This window comes from Vitis vinifera, chromosome 16, assembly GCF_030704535.1.
Source record: "Vitis vinifera cultivar Pinot Noir 40024 chromosome 16, ASM3070453v1".
Lineage (NCBI taxonomy): Eukaryota > Viridiplantae > Streptophyta > Magnoliopsida > Vitales > Vitaceae > Vitis > Vitis vinifera.
The window spans coordinates 26,354,645-26,374,573 of record NC_081820.1 but is presented as its reverse complement, the minus strand read 5'-3'; the positions used below and the strand labels follow the sequence as shown (position 1 = coordinate 26,374,573).

The following is a 19,929-nucleotide window of genomic DNA, read 5'->3' as shown; positions in this document are numbered from 1 at the left end:
CAAGTTATGATAAAGTACTTTTTCTGTGAATTCATTTATTTAAAAGATTTAATTTTTGTATTTCTATTTATTAAAAAAAAAAAAAAAAAAAAAACAGCCATCCCTTTTCAAGTATATTATCACTGCACACTACATGTATAATACGTACCTTGCTGTCATATTAATTTGAGCTTTATATTACTGAATCTATGGTGGTGCGAGTCATTATATTTCCTTGAAACAATCATCAGTTGCCAAGGCACCAAAGCATTGAAATCCCAAGTGCAGAAGGTCTGCGCAATCTCCATAGATGAGTGCTCCCTTGAAAATTGTTGTCCTTTTACATTTTTTCTTGCTTGTCGTTGAAATTGATGCAGAGAATGGATTGAGCCAAGATCAGTGCACGGTACCAGCTAAATGCAGCCCTCAGGGTCCGCCCATTCGGTTCCCATTCAGGCTTAAAGGCCATCCAAAGAACTGCGGATGTCCGGGGTTTGAGTTGTCATGCACCGGAACTACTAATCAGACCATGCTAGAGCTGCCATTTCCAGCAAAGCTCCCGGTGGAGGAGATAAATTACACAACTCGAGAAATTCGCGTCCACTATAAGGATTCTTGCCTTCCCCGACAGCTTACGCGCAGTTTAGCTGACTCTCCCTTCAAATTAATGGATTTGGACCTTGTTGATGATCAGTACTACACCTTCTTCAGTTGTTCATTAAACAAATCAGAATCATATGATCTGACACCCTATACTTGCCATATTTTTGGTGGTAGCACAGTTTATGGTGTGAGTTCCGATGATGATCTTGGTGACTTGGATCTATACTCATGCCAGAGGATCGACAATGTTATAGTACAAAGTAATGTGGAAAATTCCTTTCATGTGAAGTGGGCAAACACAATATGTGGAGACTGCGAAGCAGAAGGTGGGAAATGCAGGCCCAAGAGTAATAGCATGAAACATGAAACAGAATGCATCCACAAACACCGCAAACCAGAAAAAGGTATCCTGCTCATTACCTTCCGAGCGAAAACATATCATTCGAGTTCAGCTTTTGAAATTTTTGAAAATTTGGCTTTTGTTGTAGATAATTATCTAATTTCAAAATCTAAAAAATGGTGAGAATAATTCATTACATACATAATAATAAGCCAAGAACTTCATTGATTTACTTATTCCTAAATACAATAATTAAACTAATAACTTTATTATCTTTTACAGATGCACCAAGAATACCGGAGCTGGTTGCAGGTGAAGTTTTATATTACTTTTTTTTCCCTTTCTTTTCCCTTTTTATTGGGACTAAAAAGGGATGAATGTTTGCAACTTGGTGTTTCTAAATGCAGGAATAATCCTTGGTTTCCTTTTTCTTGGGTCAATAGCATTTGCACTCTACCATGTTTATAGCTTAGACAAATCACAAAGAGAAAATAGAAAGAAGATCGAAAAGTTTTTGGAAGATTATAGAGCTCTCAAGCCCTCGAGGTACTCGTACGCTGATATGAAGAAGATCACCCACCAGTTCAAGGATAAACTAGGCCAAGGAGCTTATGGAACTGTGTATAAAGGAAAGCTTTCAAATGAAGTTTTTGTTGCGGTAAAGATTCTCAATGACTCTAAGGGAAATGGGGATGAGTTTATCAATGAAGTGGCAACAATGGGCACAATCCACCATGTCCACGTGGTTCGCTTAGTTGGGTTTTGTGCAGATAGATTTAAACGAGCTCTCATCTATGAGTTCTTACCGAATGAGTCTCTAGAGAAGTTCATATTTCCAAAAAATGGGAAGAATCATTCACTTGGTTGGTTGAAGCTTCAAGATATTGCTTTAGGCATAGCCAAAGGAATTGAGTATCTTCACCAAGGATGTGATAAAAGAATTCTCCATTTTGATATTAAACCTCATAATATTTTGCTAGATCACAACTTTACTCCTAAGATCTCTGATTTTGGTCTAGCCAAATTGTGTTCCAAAGAGCAGAGTGTAGTTTCTATGACTACAGCTAGAGGGACGATTGGCTATATTGCACCAGAAGTGTTATCTAGGAATTTTGGGAATATAACCTATAAATCAGATGTTTATAGCTTTGGAATGTTGTTACTTGAAATGGTTGGAGGAAGAAAAAATATTGATGTTACAATGGAGAAAACTGGACAAGTATATTTTCCAGAATGGGTCTACAATCATTTAGATCAAGGGGAAGAGTTACATATCCGAATCGAGGAAGAAGGAGATGCTAAAATAGCAAAGAAACTAACAATTGTGGGACTTTGGTGCATTCAATGGTACCCAATAGATCGTCCTTCAATGAAAGCTGTAGTTCAAATGTTGGAAAGAGAAGACAATTTAATCATGCCTCCTAATCCTTTTACTGCTACAGATCGAATTATGGTCAAAGATCGAATGAGAATAAATACAAGCAAGCCACCAAGACCTCTTCCTGAAAAAGAGTTGGAAGTTATCACAGAATTAGAGTGAATGGAGAAGTTGGTCGATTTATTATTATGATTTGTATTTTCAATCTAGGAAGATGATTCTTAAAATAAATTCCAAAAATAATTAGGACTTATTATCAAAAAGTAATTAGTAATTGCTTTGTGTCTTTGTATTATGATGTCTTGTAAGATGTAGTATATAATAAATTACTTTGTGTCTTTGTGTATGATGTCTTGGAAGATGAGATATATAATAAATTGCTTACCAAGGATGATGAAATGATGTTTTGATTGGAAGCATTGTGTTAGTAAGGAGAAGGATGAACCATCTTAATCTTGAGGGTTGACCTTTCCTTTTCCTTTCTCTCTTGCCTTTCCTATCCCCCTACATTCATTTGTTTTAGTTTTCTTCTTATGATTGTACTCTTATTCTTCTCCCTATAACCTCATGCAAATCCATAATTCTTCTCTTTGTGGTATAATGTATTATCAAGATCCCAATATATATAAAGTGGATAGCAGTTCATCTTCATCTAAGCTTTTCAAACTATTTTCCTCTTTATTTCTCGTTGTATGTAATTTAAGTGCCACATGATAGTTTGATAGACTTAATGAGTGGGTGAATATGTATGTTCAAATTTTATACTTTTCACCATTGTTAGAACAATCAAATAAATTGTAGAATGTGTAAGAGGGACACAATCTACAAAACAAAGTTTTTTCAAACTTGCAAGAAGCGTTTTTTCCAACTGAGTAAAAAGTATACAAAGGTTTCTTATTTCCCACTTCAAAAGGGAAAATATGTATGTCATGAACATAATAAGTACAGTTTAAGTTTATGATTAATCCAATTGTGATCAATCTTTGTAAAAATTTAGGTTTAAGCTTCAGAGAAATTTCACCATCACATGAATAGAAAAAGTACATCCACCATCTATAGGAAGGATATTCAAGTCTTAAGGATAAATCTACATTAGCTTTAAAAAATGCTTCCAAAGTTCGTAACTGCACTTGCTTCAATCTGGATATAAATTAGTGAACAATCGTATAAATGTAGCAAGCACTATGTTTGCCATGATTGCTTCGGCTTTCATTGCCAAGTTAAACTACACTATTATGAATATATAGGAAAATGCTAAGATATGGTAGTGATATCTATAGAACAAGAGATCCAAACTGTTGAAACATGTATGATGAGATCTAGATCATTGAACAAAAGTTCAAATGAATGAGATCAATTAAAGTTCAAAAATACACATAAATGAGGTTAAAATACAAATAATGAGATCAAAAATTATATTTGTAACATCATCTGAGTTATGATATCTTTTCGATATATACCAAAAAGCAGCCTTCAATCATGTAGTATAAAAGATGTTCTTCAACTTGGAATACGCAACAAAACCATAACCCTAATATGCAATTCTTTTAAATGGTAAGATTTATGGTGACATTTAGTTGCTTTGCAATTCTTTTCCCGCTGGAAAGCAATAATGTATTGATCCCATGTATAAAGTTTGTCTCCCATGAATATAACAAGAACGATCAACTTTGCATAGTCCCGACAACTTCACATCAATCAAGCAGAACAGGACCATGGTGCAATCACTAAGACCTTTAATAATTAAAGGTCTCAATGATTTGCTAGTGGAAAGCGTACAAGTGGACAACTTATGCCTTCCATGGGAGGTATTCCATGTCTTTTTCCCAGGTGATGAAACTGGAAATGGAAGTGAAATGAATAATAGATGATGAAATATAACAATTATTTTTTAATTATCATTCACTTTGAAAGTGAGTGTAAATATTTAAAAAAAAAAAACAATTAGATAGTCTTCTATTAAAGAAAGAGTTGATATCAAACCTTTATTTAATACTCTATCTTAACTTCAAAATTTTAATTATAAAAATAAAATTAATTAAATAAAAATTTTATTTATAATTTAGGTTTTATTTTATATAGCAAAGACTTTATTTTAAAAGACATTCAATTTCAATTTTAAAAAAGATGTATTATACTTATCATGAAGCCATCATGAATATTAGAAGCGGATTTTCACTTTTATGACCTAAGTTTAGTTGAGGCCAAAAAAGAATGACAAAAAAAACCGAAAACGAAAAAGGAAAAAGGTAGCTGGTTATATTGGGGTTTGAAGTAATATCCTTGAGCTTCAGCACCACCAAATTTGATCCAAAATCCTTAAATTTTTAGATATGGGACCAAAAAATCCAATCAAGGCCATCACTAAATATTCTATGTACTATGCTGGCCATGATTGAGCTAAATCTTACTCTGCAGATTATTTCCTTTGGGGTCACAACCATTTTTCACAATTCTACCTTTAGAATAGCTCCATGTACTGATTCCATGTACAAAGCATATGTTTGCCAAGAATTTAAAACATGTTCAATCATAACCTCAGAGTGCTATCGAGACTAATTATCGAGCACCCCACAATGCTTTGCTTTTGGTACAACCACTACTTTGTATTAGTCAAGCTTATCTAGTTCTTTCAGGAAAACCCATGGTATAGTCACAAACCGCTAAATAATTAAATACTTTTCATGCTATTGAAAGTAACCGTGTCTCTTGTCCTATAGAAAAAGAATGAATTTTTCAGATAAAGCAACCTTTTATTTAACAAGTCATTCAATTCAACTCCATTATAGAGATTCCATAGCCTTTCCCACTGAAAAGTTGTTCCACTCCCTTTCCCCTTTAGAAAAAGATAAAGATAAGCTTTAAATAAAATTCAGTCAATAATTATGTGAAGCAAAGACTGATACTAGCTAATTGGCCATGGTATTTATTGCTGAACATAAGAAATGTACAAGGAGTTGACAAATCCAATTCAATATTGCTTGTTTACGTACCAAATCCATATATAAAGTTGTAACTATACATAAGATGGACAATGCAAGTTTAAAGATAAATCTAACTTTAGCTTAATGTTTCCAAGGTCATAACTGGACTTGCTTTAGTCCTAATATAAAATGAGCAATTCCATAAATTTAGCAGCAGTATTTTGCCCATGATTGCTTTCGAGTTCGACACTGCATCACTATTATGAATATAAGATGTTCTTCAATTTGGGATAAGCAACAAAACCACCATGGCCAATAATTCAGAAACCCTAATCTGCAATATTGTTAAGATGTTTGTGATATTATCTTTCTAATTGTGAATGATTGTTCTTTTTTGCAGTTCTTTTCCTACTGAAGCAATAGCTTTTCATGGCCTCATAGTGCTGATCCAATGCATGAAGTTTGTCTGCCAGGAAAATGAAAAGAATATTCAACTTTGCATAACCCTGATAACTTCATATCAATGAAGCAAAACAGGAGCATGGTACAGTCACTAACACCTTTAATAATTGAAAGTATCCATGATATAAAGTTGAACAATCAGCTAGTGGGCATACTGTGCCTTCCATGGTAGATATTCCATGTCTTTTTCCCAGGTGATGAAACTGGAAATGGAAGTGAAATTAGCAGTCGATCATGAATCAAAAACAATCTTTAATCACTAGGTTACTCCAGCTCTCCATGATAGAGATTTCTTTATATTTTTCCACTGAAGAGGTGTTTCAATCCTGGCCTTTTTTCCCCTTTTCATAGAAGATACAGATGAGCTTTAAAAAAATATCGCATACAGTGTTTCGATAGAATTAAAAATCAGTCAATTATTTGAAGAAAAGGCCATGCTGAACAAAGAAAATGTATAAGGAGATGATGAATTAAGCAAACCTCATTTGTTATAAAATAAATAAATAAAAATAGGGAGGCTACTAAGGCATTTGCAAGAGTCGAGTGCCTCAGAATAATGTCTGGTACATTGCAAATGGAAGGACTGCTTATGGGCTTTATCGGTATATAGGGTTGGACCTCAGCCCCAAGTCAGTCGAGCCCAATATCATCCGATTGATCGAATCTTCAAGCTTGCTCTTGGCTGCTAAATCATGGTAGCCAATAAAATGTGCAAATGTATATTGTGTTGTTAAGGTGGCTGCCCAGTGTTTCAACAGTAGTGGTGGTGATGGCTGGTAGAGAACTTTAACGATATTGAAACTTCTGCAAATGTCTTCTAAGCCCTTCCTATATTCACAGGACATGAGGACCTGATTGGTGCCATGGATACACTTAAATCAAATTGCATTCACAGTGTCTTAGTATTGTATGTTTCCATATATGTATGCAATAGTCTAATGTTTTATCTTGATTCACTTACTTGGCATCCTCGAAGCAACTATACATGTAATAACATAACTCAATAGAAGATTTGAGTAACATTCTATCTCCCTTGCCCTTGAAAGTTAAAAAATAATATTTTGCATTTGCCTTGTAGATCTAGGGTAAAATTTATTATGCTACAAGGTTTTTGAGGTTTTGTTATGGGTACAAGTGCTATAGATAAAAGGTAATGTTATGATGTATCTACTTGCAAGCTTCATATTGTAACTATATATGACATGGTTGATTGGCTTAGATGTAATAATTTATATTCCCATTGTAACATCCATGAAATTATGTTTAAAAAATTGGAATAGAGAATGGGAACGAACAATCTACTCCACTTCTCATTGAATATTAATGTGTTTGACCTATTCTTTAAAACGAGGATAGGAATTAAAATCTAATGCATGCTCATAGGAGCTAAATTTCAATCTTATCAAGATTTTGATTCCTCTTTTACATGATATTATGATTTACTTTCATTATATATTATCTTATTCTTTTTCCTATTCCCGCACAAAATTGAAAATATGTATTTAAATCTTAAAACCTTGTATTAATCAACCCACCAACCAAAGTCTAGTAGAGTGGTACTCTTCTTAAAACAAATGGCATAGCAACGTTAACTATTTCACTCCTCAATTGTTTCAAGGAAAAAAAAAATCTCCTTCCTCAATAAAAATAAATAAATAAATAAAAGGAAAAAAGGAAACTATAGCTACATCACCAATTTTTATCCACCATCCAAAATGGCGTCTTTGCTCTCATTAAATATACTTCATTAAGATTCCCAGCACCATCACTAGCTCTCCTCCTTCTGTAGAAACAATGTAATTTTGGTTCTCAATGATCAAAACCTTAAATTATGTAAGGGCTTCCCACTCAATGTTGTCAATACATGGGCTTCAGGAAACCACCATCTGAACACTCATGCCATCATTATCTCATATGCCAAGGTCCAATCATGGAAACCCAAAAGTCTTTAGCACTCATTATGCACTTAATGTGCATTAAAAGCAAGCATCATGGCACCCTTAGCTCATCCTTGTGACTCACAATGTCTTCGTATGGGTAATCCATTTGCTCCCATAATAGGAGAAAAAAAAACCTATAAAAGGAGCATAAAAAGATAAGAAAAAGGGGCATTCCTTTAGCACTAATTTTATAACAAGTTAGTCGAAGATCCCCATACAAACTTAAGAATGGAGCCTTAGTAGCCTACAAAGGACTCTGCACTTACACGTTTGTTCTTTTATGGGTCCTAAGAAACGATTCTAAGCAAATAAAATGATAGAACACTAACAGAAAAAATGTCATCCATGGAAGCATATCACAAAACATCATGGTGTCTATCTTTAGTATATCTATTTATCAACCTTTATTAACACCAATCCAAATCATAAGAAATATATAACCAGTTTAGGGTCTCATTCATACGTTAAAGTCACTAAAAACTTTAACATATGTTAAATATTTTCTCAAGATTGATAACTCATACGATATAGCAACTTTGTAAGGTCATGACTATCCAATAGTCAATGGGATTATTTATCATGAGTCTTGTTTAATGTGCAACTATACACATTAATATAATCACCATGGAAATCTCATCCTAATGACTAAGAACAGTCATCTCTTAAATTAGGAGGTACCACTTCAATCTCAAATGGATTGTCTAAGTTTATGAACTAATTAATCATCTACTTACAAAAAACTCATAACTTAAATATTTCATATAATTGCTGATCTACCCAAATCATATATAATATAAGAGATATCAAACCTAAATGTTTAGAGTATAATGCATGAACAAGATAGATAAATTGGAAAATTGTAATCATATTATAAATAATAAATTCATTTATTATTACACCATGCCATGTTTTTAAAGATTCTATCTTAACATAGAAATGTCTAAGATGTTCCCATGAGCATCATTATTTATGAAAATATCTAAGGTGTCAAGTACAAAATGGAAAATGTGAGAAAACTAAGAATGTACAAGGTAGAATATAATTAGCTAGTATATAATTAGCTAGTTAGGGAATGTGTTTAATGCTAAAATTGAACCTAAAATGATATTATTGCCCTCATTACCATGCAATGCATAGCATTAATTAATCTCTTTGGGGCAACAATCATGGTGGTGGATTGGAAGAAAATGGTATAAGAGAGACAAGTAGAACAAGAAGCTTAAGGTTTGAAGTATGTTTGGCAATGAGTCTCTTAAGGGTTTTTTTGCTTTAGAGAATGTCTATGGTGCACTTGTTTGGGAAATATTATGGGTTGATAGCTATGGGCTTGTTTTAGGCTTAGGCTTCTTTTTTCACATGTAGGCTTGCTTATTTGATGTTTTGTTTATTGTGTCTGATGTGCTTTGTTTGTTTAAACTTGGTACTATGGAGTATTTTACTTAATTGTTGAGCATAAAATTTTATTTAGGAACTTGATATTTTGGTGTAGTAAATTTTGATAAAAGTTAGATAAATATTTAAGGCTTTTTTTTTTCTTCTTTTCTTCTTTTTTGCTTAGTTACATTATCGCAAATTTAGTTGTGGTAATATTTATTATATTTAGTGAGCAATATTTATACTATTTTTCTACAATTATTTGTCAAACCTATATGCATTTGTCATATAAATTCCAATCCCCTTCAAAAATAAAAAATATCTTCTGATTCCAATTCCCTTTGGGATTTGTCAAGTTTTAGTAGTAGGATTGAAATCAATAAAAACTTTTAACTCCAATCAAAAAGCATAGTTTTATGGTGAGCAATATTTATGCTATTTTTCTACAATTATTTGAACCTATATGTATTTTTCATATAAATTTCAATCCCCTAATTTCAATTCCCTATATATATCTTCTAATTCCAATTCCATTCCCTTCGGATTTGTCAAGTTTTAGTGGTGGGATTGAAATAAATAAAAACTTTTAACTCCAATCAAAAAACATGGTGTTGAAAAACAAAAATGAAAGACTTTTAACTCAGAACAAAGCACTACTAGAAAACAAAAACATTGTTTTAGAAAATGGTTGTTAAACAAATAAAAGAAAAACACTACTAGAAAATAAAAACATTATTTTAGAAAATGGTTGTTAAACAAATAAAAGAAAAGCATAAAGCATGGAGGTGCAGGGAATCGAACCCTGTGCCTCTCGCATGCGAAGCGAGCGCTCTACCATATGAGCTACACCCCCACTAACATTATAAATAATTTATGTAAGAATTAAGTATTAATAAAATCTATAGGTAACATTTCACAATAAAAGGATCAAGTAATTCATTTGAAAACATTAAGTCTATTTTGACTCCTAAAAAGTTTGAGGGAAAATGCAAAAAAAAAAAAGAAAATAGATAAAAAAAATAGAAGAAAAATAAAAAACATATTTAAAGTTAATAAATTGTTTTTATATCCTACCTCAAATTCATTTCAATTATTTAACCCTTCTATATAAAAGAGCAAATAATTTAAAAACACATAAATTTCTCATTAATTTAAATTATATTTTACTTTCTTTTATATTTTCATAGTAAAACTGAACTTAAGGAAATTATTTTTCTTAACATATTTTTTTTCTTTCTATGGTATTTTCTAAGAATCAAACATAGCTCAAGGTTCTTTTCGACCTTACAAAAGTGGATAAAAATAATAAGAAAGTGACAAATGTTAGGGAAATAAAAAAAATAAAAATAACATAAATTAAATTTAATTCATTTTTCCAACATATTTTGCTTCAAATTTATTTTTCACCTTTTACTTCTATGAAACAAGAAGGGAAGTATGTAAAAGTACATAAGCTTTTAAATAGTTTCTCTCATTCTTCAACATAAACTACATAGAAGACCTTGAAGTACTCTTTCCTAGTTTTTTTCTTTTTTTGAGTAATACTTCTTGTGATCTAAACCAAAAGTAAAATAATATGTCCAAAAAAAGAGGTTGGTGGGAACTTTGTCCTGAACACTTTTATCCTCATTTCGATATGTTAAAATGAAATTTGAAGCTGAGAGGTTCATTCACAGCCAAAAGAGTCGATCAAGAACCCTACCAATCTTCTAAAGTTTGCCAAACTCCAATGGCATTTCACTAACCCCTACCATAATATATACTCTGTCACGCCCCAAGACCCACTCTAAGGGCGTGACGGTCATTTCACACTTCAAACCCGAAGGCTTGTAGTGTAACCTGACCCAAACAATTATCTTGTAATCGGAAATTACCAATTATCAAATACCTATTCAGAGTAGCGGAACAAAATCTAAAATCCTCAAAATTCAATTTCAAAACTAAAACATCCACTATCCAAAATCCATTGTCCAAATATTTGCAAACTTAAATAATTCAAGTACTAGAACAAATTTCAAAATCTTCAAAACTCAACTTTGATCTAACATAAAATTTGAAGGATCAATATCCAAATAACTTCCAAATACCAAAAGATCCAAATGAACATAACTAACAGTTAAACAAAATCTAACATAAAATCCTAAGTCAAATCCTAATGATGATCATTTCTCAATCTAGCCATCACTCCTCACCCGAACTAAGAGTACCTGAAAAGTAGTCAACAAATGGGAATGAGCTCACAGTCCAATAAGGAACATTAATACAATCATGGATCAAATATTTCAAACTCACTTGCAAAATATGAGATATTATAATCAATCATTTTCATAAAGCTGTGAGTAAATTTTTTTTTATTTTTTTTTTGTTGCCAATACATTCAAAATTTCTAACTGTATGCATTTATTTCTGATTCAAACAATTTCATATCAAATTCAGTCAAAACATTCCAATATTTTATTTACTCTAGTCATCAAACATCAAAAGGTGCCCAATTAGGTGGGACTTTTCAAATGGGTGGCTAGCCTCAAATTGTTCATTTAAGGTGAATAGAACCAAATACTACTAGTACTAATAACCTCTAACTAAAACCCCTAGAGGCTGGGGTTCAAATCAGTTACATTCCCCACCAAGAAATGTAAAGGCCAACTATTATATCCCATTGACAATGGCCAAAAGTCAACTATTATATCCCGTTAACAAGGGTCAAACAAACCAGAGTCAAATATTTATTTCATTTATTCAAATTTACAACATATAATATCTCGACATTTATTTGTCAAAAACATAATATAAAATTCTAACATACTTTTCATGCAAAACAGGTTTGATCCATGCATAAAACAGAATATAACTCAAACGTTTTCAAATAATGTATATATATATATATAAAAAATTGTTTCAAAAAAGAATTTAACAATTGCATTAATTTCCCTTACCTCAAAAGAAGTCCTCAAAAACTTTGGAGAGAAAATAATCCTGAAAATCTACTCTTCACCTAACAAAATATAAGAGGAATAACTATTACTATTTATCTATAATTTAACTAATCTATTCCTTATTGAAATAAATTAATAAATTCCCAATTTGTTTCTAATAACACAAAGCCCTGCCATTATTAAATAATACAGTACTCAATACTCAAGTACCCATCAAAGTCTAACAATACGGAGTCCTGCTACTATTAAATATTACATACCCAAGTATCCATCAAAGCCTAATAATAAAGTATGTGAAAATCCACCAACTAGAGTTCAACCATAAAATCCTTACAAAAAAAGTGGATGCACAGTTCCCACACGCATTCAACCAGTGCACACGCATTTTTTTTTTTTTTTGTTAAAAAAAAAAACTTAAGATCTCCCAAATTTCAACAATAAATCAAAATCTTAAATTTTCACTATTTGATATTAAAACGAAATTAAAAATAATAATAAACTAACCCTAATCTAAATCGAAATCTTCATAGGAATCTTTTTTTTTTTTTTTTCAAAAAAAAAAACTTAAGATCTCCCCAATTCCAATAATAAATCAAAATCTTAAATTTTCATTGTTTGATATTAAAACGAATTAAAAAAAAATAAACTAACCCTAATTTAGATTTGGGGTTTTCCAAAAAAAAAATATCTAATGTGCTTGAAATTAACTAATGAATCTAAAATAATAATCTAGGAGTTAGAATATTACCTATAGAGGTTTGTTTTTTGAACCTTGAAATCTAACCTCAACTTCACGTTTTCTGGAAATTCTCTGCGAATAGGAATACGATTAAGAAAAGAACAAAAAGAAGAGAATTTTCTATTTATACCTAGGGTATTATTTATAAAATTACCTTTTCACCACTCTTCCATTTTATTAAATTAATTAATTAATTAATTTAATATCATTATTATGAATTTTCTAAATTACCCTTTAAAAAAAATACTTGGCTTTACATACTCAATCAATGAGGCCCTCTAGAACCTCACCTACCAACACAGAGTATTGAACCAAACATTAAAACCCTGAGCCCCTGACAAGAGCCTTAAATGTAGATAAAGGAAAAAAAATCCCAACAGTTCTCCCATTTAAAGAACCGTCCTGTATTGACTCACAGTCTCATCAAACTAAGCCCTCTATTCAAACAAGGACCACCATACAAGGTGGAGGTGGAGGTGGTGGTGGTGGTGGTGGTGGTAGAGACGAGGCAAAGATGGGCAAGGCCATCAGCGGCGAGTCAACGGTCGAGGTGGAGGAGCCATTGAGTCCGGCGGCACGTTTGTTCCAAACGCGACAATTTAATTGCTGCATTATAGCAATTATCGGGTGCAAAACCGTGTTTAACTCTCATGTCATCAAGGCGGGTTTGGAGCATACTTTGATTAAGCATCCTCGCTTTTCTAGCTTAATGGTAAGGTCTAAAAAATAGTTGTGTACAACATTTTGCATTTTTGCATACTTGGCTTTTGCCTTCATTGGCATTGTAAGCATATTAGGTTATCATACTCATACCATGCATATAAAGTACAGGCAGATAGGTGTATGATTTCTGTTTTCAAAAAACATATTTTTGTTTTTGAAAACAAGAAAAACAGCAAGACCCAAAAAAGATATTTGCAAGTTCTTTACAAAAAAAAAATGAAAAAAATGAAATCAAACCAGTCCAACACATACAGAAGACAAACACAAAAAAAGTAAATAAAAAATTAGTCTATGATTTCATGTGAAGCAAGTTTGGGCATTAACTTATCACTTAAGAGTGTGTTTTCCACTGAATAAACAAAAACACTTTCACTAGATACCCTTTGGCTCCTTCTCATTATTTGTGCTTTTTTGAGCGGTATGACCTTGAGGCATAGGGGGTTTCCACAAATGATAGGGTAAATGATTTAAAGCAACGGTAGGTGGTGACAATTGAGTCATTGACAGTTGACAACTACCCCGCAGGCAATCTGGGCCATAGCCATTTTTGGGTTTTGGATTGCTCTGCTGCTGCCTTAAATGGAGGCCATGTGTAGCAGTCAGTAGTACGTACGTACTGACACTTTTTATTTAGCGTTTACATTGAGAGAATTTTCATTAGATTTCATTAATTTTAAGTGATGCCAAGTACTCAGCAAGATTCAATGTGAATATTAATATGATATGTCACTCGATATATGAGAAAACAGCTTACCAAAAGAAATTTTAAAAAGTCTTTTAGGGGTTAAATAGCTTTTCATGCTTAGGAAGTACATGATTTATAATTGTTTTTTAAAACATTTTTGAAAATTAGTTTTTAATAACAGTTTTTTAAAATTATTTTTTAATATTTTATAAAACAAAAATCTATTTAAAAATTAAAATATTCCTATTTTAAAAATAATTTTTATGTTTAGAGTTTTATTTTTGAATCATTTTATATATTTGTATAATTATTTTTTAAAATGGATTTCAAAAAATAACTTAAAATAATTAAAAGATATTTTTTTTAAACACCATATTTTTTATTTTTGAAAACACCCTATTTTATGTTTGTGAAAATATTTACCAAATAATAATTAAGTTTCTTTCCTTTTTGTTTGACATTTAAACTATTTTTTAGAATTATTTTTAAAATAATTACCAAAATACCTTCATATTCCGAACTTAAAACACAATATCTTTTTTTCAACTCATATCTTTCTAAAGATTTATTTATAACTTTAACTACTTAAAAATGAATTAAGCAAATTCCTCGTATCAAATTTATCAATCAACAATATTTTCCATCTTTTCAATAATAATATTTTTGTTTGAAAATTTATATATATATAATTACCACCTCTACTCACTTTATTATTTTTCATGTGCATGAAAAAAGGTTGCTGATAAAATGGGTGGTGAGATGAGATGGATTCGGACCAAAGTAAATGTAGAAGATCATATTATTATCCCAAACGTGGATCCAAACATGGGCTCACCGGACCAATTTATTGAGAGCTACATATCAAATATGACCAAAACCTACCTAGATGACTCGAAGCCCTTATGGGATATTCACCTCCTCAATGTCAAGACCTCTGAGGCTGAATCTACTGCAATTTTTCGTATCCATCACTCGATTGGCGATGGCATGTCAATCATGTCGCTTGTCCTTGCTTGTACTCGAAAAACATCTGACCTGAACGCATTGCCTACTATTCCAACAAAGAAAAGGCAGCGATCAAGCAACTCAGGCAGATTCATCAGGTTGGTGTCATACATTTGGTTTGTGTTGCAAGTGATATGTAACACATTGGTGGATGTTGTTATGTTCATTGCAACAAGTGCTTTTTTGAGGGACACTAGAACTCCACTCAAAGGTGCACCCGGGGTCGAGCTCAGCCCTAAGTGGTTCGTGCACAAGACGATCAGCTTGGACGATATAAAGCTAGTCAAGAATGCCATGGACATGGTTCGTCTTTATATCATATCTTTATTTTTATGAGCTTCTATGATAAAAAAGTTCAAACCCAATAATTTTTTTTTTTTTATAATTTGTATAGACCATTAATGATGTAATCCTCGGAGTAACACAGGCAGGTCTTTCCCGATATCTCAACAGGCAATACGGTGAGTTTACTTTAGAAATGTGATTAACAAAATTCTCAAGATTTTCGTACGTTTTGGAGCACTTAATCACAATACTAATTATTTTTAAGGTAGAACAGGTGAGGGTAATGCAGAAGAAGATGCAGCAAAGCAAAAGAGAAACAATCTTCCGAGAAAACTCCGATTCAGGGCAGCCCTTATCTTCAACATCAGGCCATCCATGGCCATTGAGGTGAATCATCTTCTGTGATTTCAACTATAAACAACTGGGAAAAAACTGGCTTATACTTCAAACTATGCCAAATTTTGCAGCAGTAGTGCTCCCACCACTGACTGGTACTTTTACAGGCTTTGGCTGATATGATGGAGAGGAAGTCCAAGACCAAATGGGGGAATTACATCGGTTACGCCCTCCTCCCCATCACCATTGCCCTACGCGATGACCCGTTGGACTATGTTCGCGAAGCTAAAGCCACGGTTGATCGAAAGAAACGCTCCCTTGAGGCCAAATGCACATTCCTAAGTGCCAAGTACATAGTAAACTTACTTGGAGCTAAGGTATTAACACACATTTTTGCAACAAAAGATTTCTTGCTAAGTCCACACTTCTCTTGACCTCAAATTCAGCCTGCATAATTCAATAACACATTCAAGTACCGGTAAATGTAATGAATCCCGTGTTGTTTCAAATGCTTGCAAGCCGAATATCTTGCTACATAAACATTTCTCTCGCATGCTGAACAGGTAGCTGCTGCCATATCATACAAAGTCTTCAGCAACACCACAATGTCCTTCTCAAACGTGGTTGGTCCGGTGGATGAAATTAGCTTTTACGGCCACCCCATGGCTTACCTCGCTCCCAGTGTTTACGGTCACCCTCATGTAAGTATTTGTATGGAGTATTAATGCCTATATATGATCTATGATTAAGGCCTAATAAGTGCTTTACTTCATTAATTGCAGGCATTGACAGTCCATTTTCAGAGCTATATGAATATGATGACTATCAGTTTAGCAGTGGACCGAGACGCGGTTCCTGATCCTCACCAGCTCTGCAATGATCTAGCGGAATCGCTGAAGCTCATTAAGGCTGCTGTTATGAAGAAAGGACTCGCTCAGGAGAGTGTCCAGCGGTGAGAAGGGACTTAGGTAGGCCTGGAAAACTAAACCAAAATAGACTAAGATATAGTCATCCTTAATGGCCTTTATATGTGCTCCTATTGTAACATATACTAGAATATCGGATCAAAATGCCTAGAAATCCCCCTTATGATCATGTAGTTTCTGCAGATCAACATTGCTTATGAAGATTTCATTAACTAAAACCTGAAAAATAATGGTTGCTATGATCATATTATAGTCAAATCTCAGATCATTAGGTGCAGGCTAGGTATAAGGTAATGCCCAAGAAATACCGAGAAATTTGATGAAAGGATAGTTCCCCAACAAACTGATTAGTCATTCTTCTTGGCCATGATGCTCAAAATCATTCTCAGATATTCGATCACTGTATACTTGCATGCAAGGTAATCTCTGGAAAATGCCTAGAAAATACTCATTATGGTCAGGGTTGGTCAACAAAAACCAGTAATGAACACAAAAAATGAACCATTCTTAATGGACACCATGGGCATATTGCAAATTAATTCTGAAATTTATATGTTGGTATGCAAAGAAATGTCCAGCAAATGCCTAGAAAATCCCCTTTATCTCTTAACCCTGAATCCTTCCCAAAAAAAAAAAGACACCTCAACAAACAAGTCAACAACAGTTTTAATGGTAACAATGCTCATATTATACTTAAATTTCAGATCATTATACGCTGGTCTGGTATCAAATTTCTGGGAAATGGCCAAGAAATCTTCATGTTCATGTAGTTTGTGAGCACTAACAGTGCTTATGACAGGAGTCAATCAAGACGACCCACGAACAAAATCAAGTGTTTTTTTTTTTAATTATCTGGAAATGACATAAGTGTTTTTATAATGTTTCAATCAATATATTAAATCTCATATTAATCATATAGTTCAACAATGACGTGAAACTCTCCATAGGTAACACATATCTATATTCTTTAGAACAAAAAATAATTTCCTAATTCGAAAGCAATTCTTTTGAGTATTTGTTCTAAAAATAAATTGTTTTAGAAAAAAATTTGAGTTGTTCTCGAGTATGTTTTGTATAATGTTTTGAGTAATAATTAAAAATATGAATAATATTTTAATAACTTTTATATTGTATATAAGCATACATAATCATGAAGAATAAATCGAGAACATTAAGAGCATGTGCAGTAACTGTTTTTTAAAATAGTTTTTACAAACAGTTTTTGAAAACTATTCTTTAATTTTTTGTAAAACAAAAGTTTGTTTGAAAACTAAAATGTTTTTAACCTATTTTTAATATTTTAAAAATATGTTTTAAAAATAATTTTTATATCTAATGTTTTATTTTTACCCATTCTATATATTTATATAATTATTTTTTAAAACAATCTTCCAAAAACAAATGAAAACAACATAAAATAGATAAAAGATGTTATTTGAAGACACCATGCTTTCTATTCTTAAAACCAAAAAACATAAAATAGAAAACAATTTTTTATTGTCAAACAAATTTTCTTTTTCTTTTTTTTGTTATGGGGAATAGAAAATTGTTTTCTAAAATAATTACCAAACGACCCTAATTTTTCATCCATAAATTTCCAAATAGAATTCTATTTTTGAAAACAACTCAAAATTATTTTCTAAAAAATTCTAAATCATTTTTCAAGTAGTTATAAATAGAAATAATTAACAAACAATATATATGGAACATTATTAAATGATTTTAATTTTAAAGAATATAAAAAAGAAAAAAATAGAGATTTTATATAACAATTTCTAATTTAAGAACACGTTTAATAAGGTTTTTATTTTAAAAACACATTTCATAAAAAAAATTATTAAATTTTTTTTAAATACCTACTCTAAAAAACATGTTATTTTTTAAAGTTTACTCAAAGGGTAACACCCAAACAGGGTGAATGGATGAAAATAAAAAAATTTAATTCATAAGTCGAAGTTATTTACTCAATTTAACTTATGAAAAGGATTTAAGTCATTTTAAATAAATTGAATTATGCATGAGAATATGAATAAACAATAAAATTACAATCATACACGAAATAATCAATTTTATGTAGGAACTGTCACATTAACTATGAAAATAAAAAAATTATGGGGTCTAAAACCTCTGATGTAATAATCTACTATATGATATCAAAGTATATAGATTTACCTAAAAGTTTTATCCTAAAGACTTACTTTCTAATACTTATGCTTTGATCCACGTTTGCAACACAACACTCCAATGCTATAATGAATTCACCTTAACCTCAAAGACTTCAGCCTCAAAGGGAATGTAGGTTTTTCCAACAATCTAGAATTCGGTCAATAAATTTTCTATTGAGAGTTTAGGAATGATAGGGCAAGTTGGGTTGATTCTCTCAATACATCTAACCCAAAAAAATATATATATTTAGGTATGGTATATATATAGGCCTAAAGGCTTGCAGGGTTGAAAATTGAATTTTCTTTAAAAAAATAAATCAATCAACTTTCCAAAAACTAATTCAAAAAATAAAATAAAATATCAACTTTCTAAAAATTAATTAATAAAAGAATTTTCTTAAAAAAATATCAACTTTCTAAAAATTAACTAAGAAAATAATTTTCTTAAAAAATAAAATATTAACTTTCTAAGAGTGTGTTTTGTAGTGATTTTAGGAAGTGTTTCTAACATTTTTTTTTTATATTTGAAAGATAAAAATTTAAATGTTAAAAATACTAGAAACACTACCTAAAATTACTATTGTACTCTAAAAATTAGCTAAAAATAATAATTTTCTAAAAAAATAAAATCTCAAAGTTGTCAAAAATTAATTAAGACATTTTACCTCAATTTAAAACTTCTAATCCAACCTTACCTTACTAAAAAAACTAACTAGTTTTTAACAATTTTTTTCAAACTTACTTATGAAAATCTGGTTACATTAACAACAACTTCAAATCTTTAATGAAAAGTAAGTCAATATAAATGTTATATGCTAGAATAAAAGGAAACAAAACTGCCCATAAAAGTGTCTTAACAAAATGTATTTTAATCTTTATGAATGAAAAAGCCAAAAGTTAGTAATATTTTTAAATTTTAGTATTTTCTTTTTTTTAAGGAATTAGTATTTGGAAAAAATAGAAATACTTTTAGCCATGAAGTTTTCACATTTAATCGTATTCAATTTCACATGGTCTTGAACTTTTTAAAACAATCAAGAGTTAAATAGGGATAAAAGGGAAAAGTGGGTTTTAACTCATTAATATTTTCTTATATAAAAAAAAGTATCTCAATTTTTTTAAAATTAAT

General features: G+C 31.3%; 2 protein-coding genes and 1 non-coding gene across 4 annotated transcripts; 2 read left to right on the top strand and 1 right to left on the bottom strand.

The window, feature by feature from the left end:
• Positions 1-158: 158 nt before the first annotated feature.
• Positions 159-2,759, top strand: LOC100258962 (rust resistance kinase Lr10). Its single transcript, XM_002268617.4, has 3 exons — positions 159-986; positions 1,205-1,234; positions 1,330-2,759. Exons 1-3 carry the CDS (start codon positions 290-292, stop codon positions 2,460-2,462), a joined length of 1,860 nt encoding a protein of 619 aa, XP_002268653.1. The 5' UTR covers positions 159-289; the 3' UTR covers positions 2,463-2,759.
• A 7,021-nt stretch (positions 2,760-9,780) lies between these two features.
• TRNAA-CGC (transfer RNA alanine (anticodon CGC)) lies at positions 9,781-9,853 on the bottom strand. Its single transcript has one exon. It is a non-coding gene; the product is annotated as a tRNA-Ala (tRNA).
• Positions 9,854-13,152: 3,299 nt separating this feature from the next.
• LOC100264132 (wax ester synthase/diacylglycerol acyltransferase 11) lies at positions 13,153-16,857 on the top strand. 2 transcript variants are annotated; one of them, XM_019225895.2, is made up of 7 exons: positions 13,153-13,387; positions 14,819-15,391; positions 15,483-15,549; positions 15,648-15,760; positions 15,877-16,086; positions 16,273-16,410; positions 16,492-16,857. In XM_019225895.2, the coding sequence occupies exons 1-7, from the start codon at positions 13,190-13,192 to the stop codon at positions 16,663-16,665; spliced, it is 1,473 nt and encodes a 490-aa protein (XP_019081440.1). In that variant the 5' UTR covers positions 13,153-13,189; the 3' UTR covers positions 16,666-16,857. The 2 variants fall into 2 exon arrangements, with proteins under 2 accessions (XP_019081440.1, XP_059589626.1); XM_059733643.1 differs by having other exon boundaries at positions 15,639-15,760.
• The last annotated feature ends 3,072 nt before the right edge of the window (positions 16,858-19,929 follow it).

Coding starts and splice junctions, on each gene's coding strand:
- LOC100258962 (XM_002268617.4), top strand. CDS start 290: ATGAGTGCTCCCTTGAAAATTGTTGTCCTTTTACATTTTTTCTTGCTT. Junction 987..1,204: donor ACACCGCAAACCAGAAAAAG/GTATCCTGCTCA, acceptor TATCTTTTACAG/ATGCACCAAGAATACCGGAG. Junction 1,235..1,329: donor AATACCGGAGCTGGTTGCAG/GTGAAGTTTTAT, acceptor TTCTAAATGCAG/GAATAATCCTTGGTTTCCTT.
- LOC100264132 (XM_059733643.1), top strand. CDS start 13,190: ATGGGCAAGGCCATCAGCGGCGAGTCAACGGTCGAGGTGGAGGAGCCA. Junction 15,392..15,482: donor TCAAGAATGCCATGGACATG/GTTCGTCTTTAT, acceptor TAATTTGTATAG/ACCATTAATGATGTAATCCT. Junction 15,550..15,638: donor ATATCTCAACAGGCAATACG/GTGAGTTTACTT, acceptor ATTATTTTTAAG/GTAGAACAGGTGAGGGTAAT.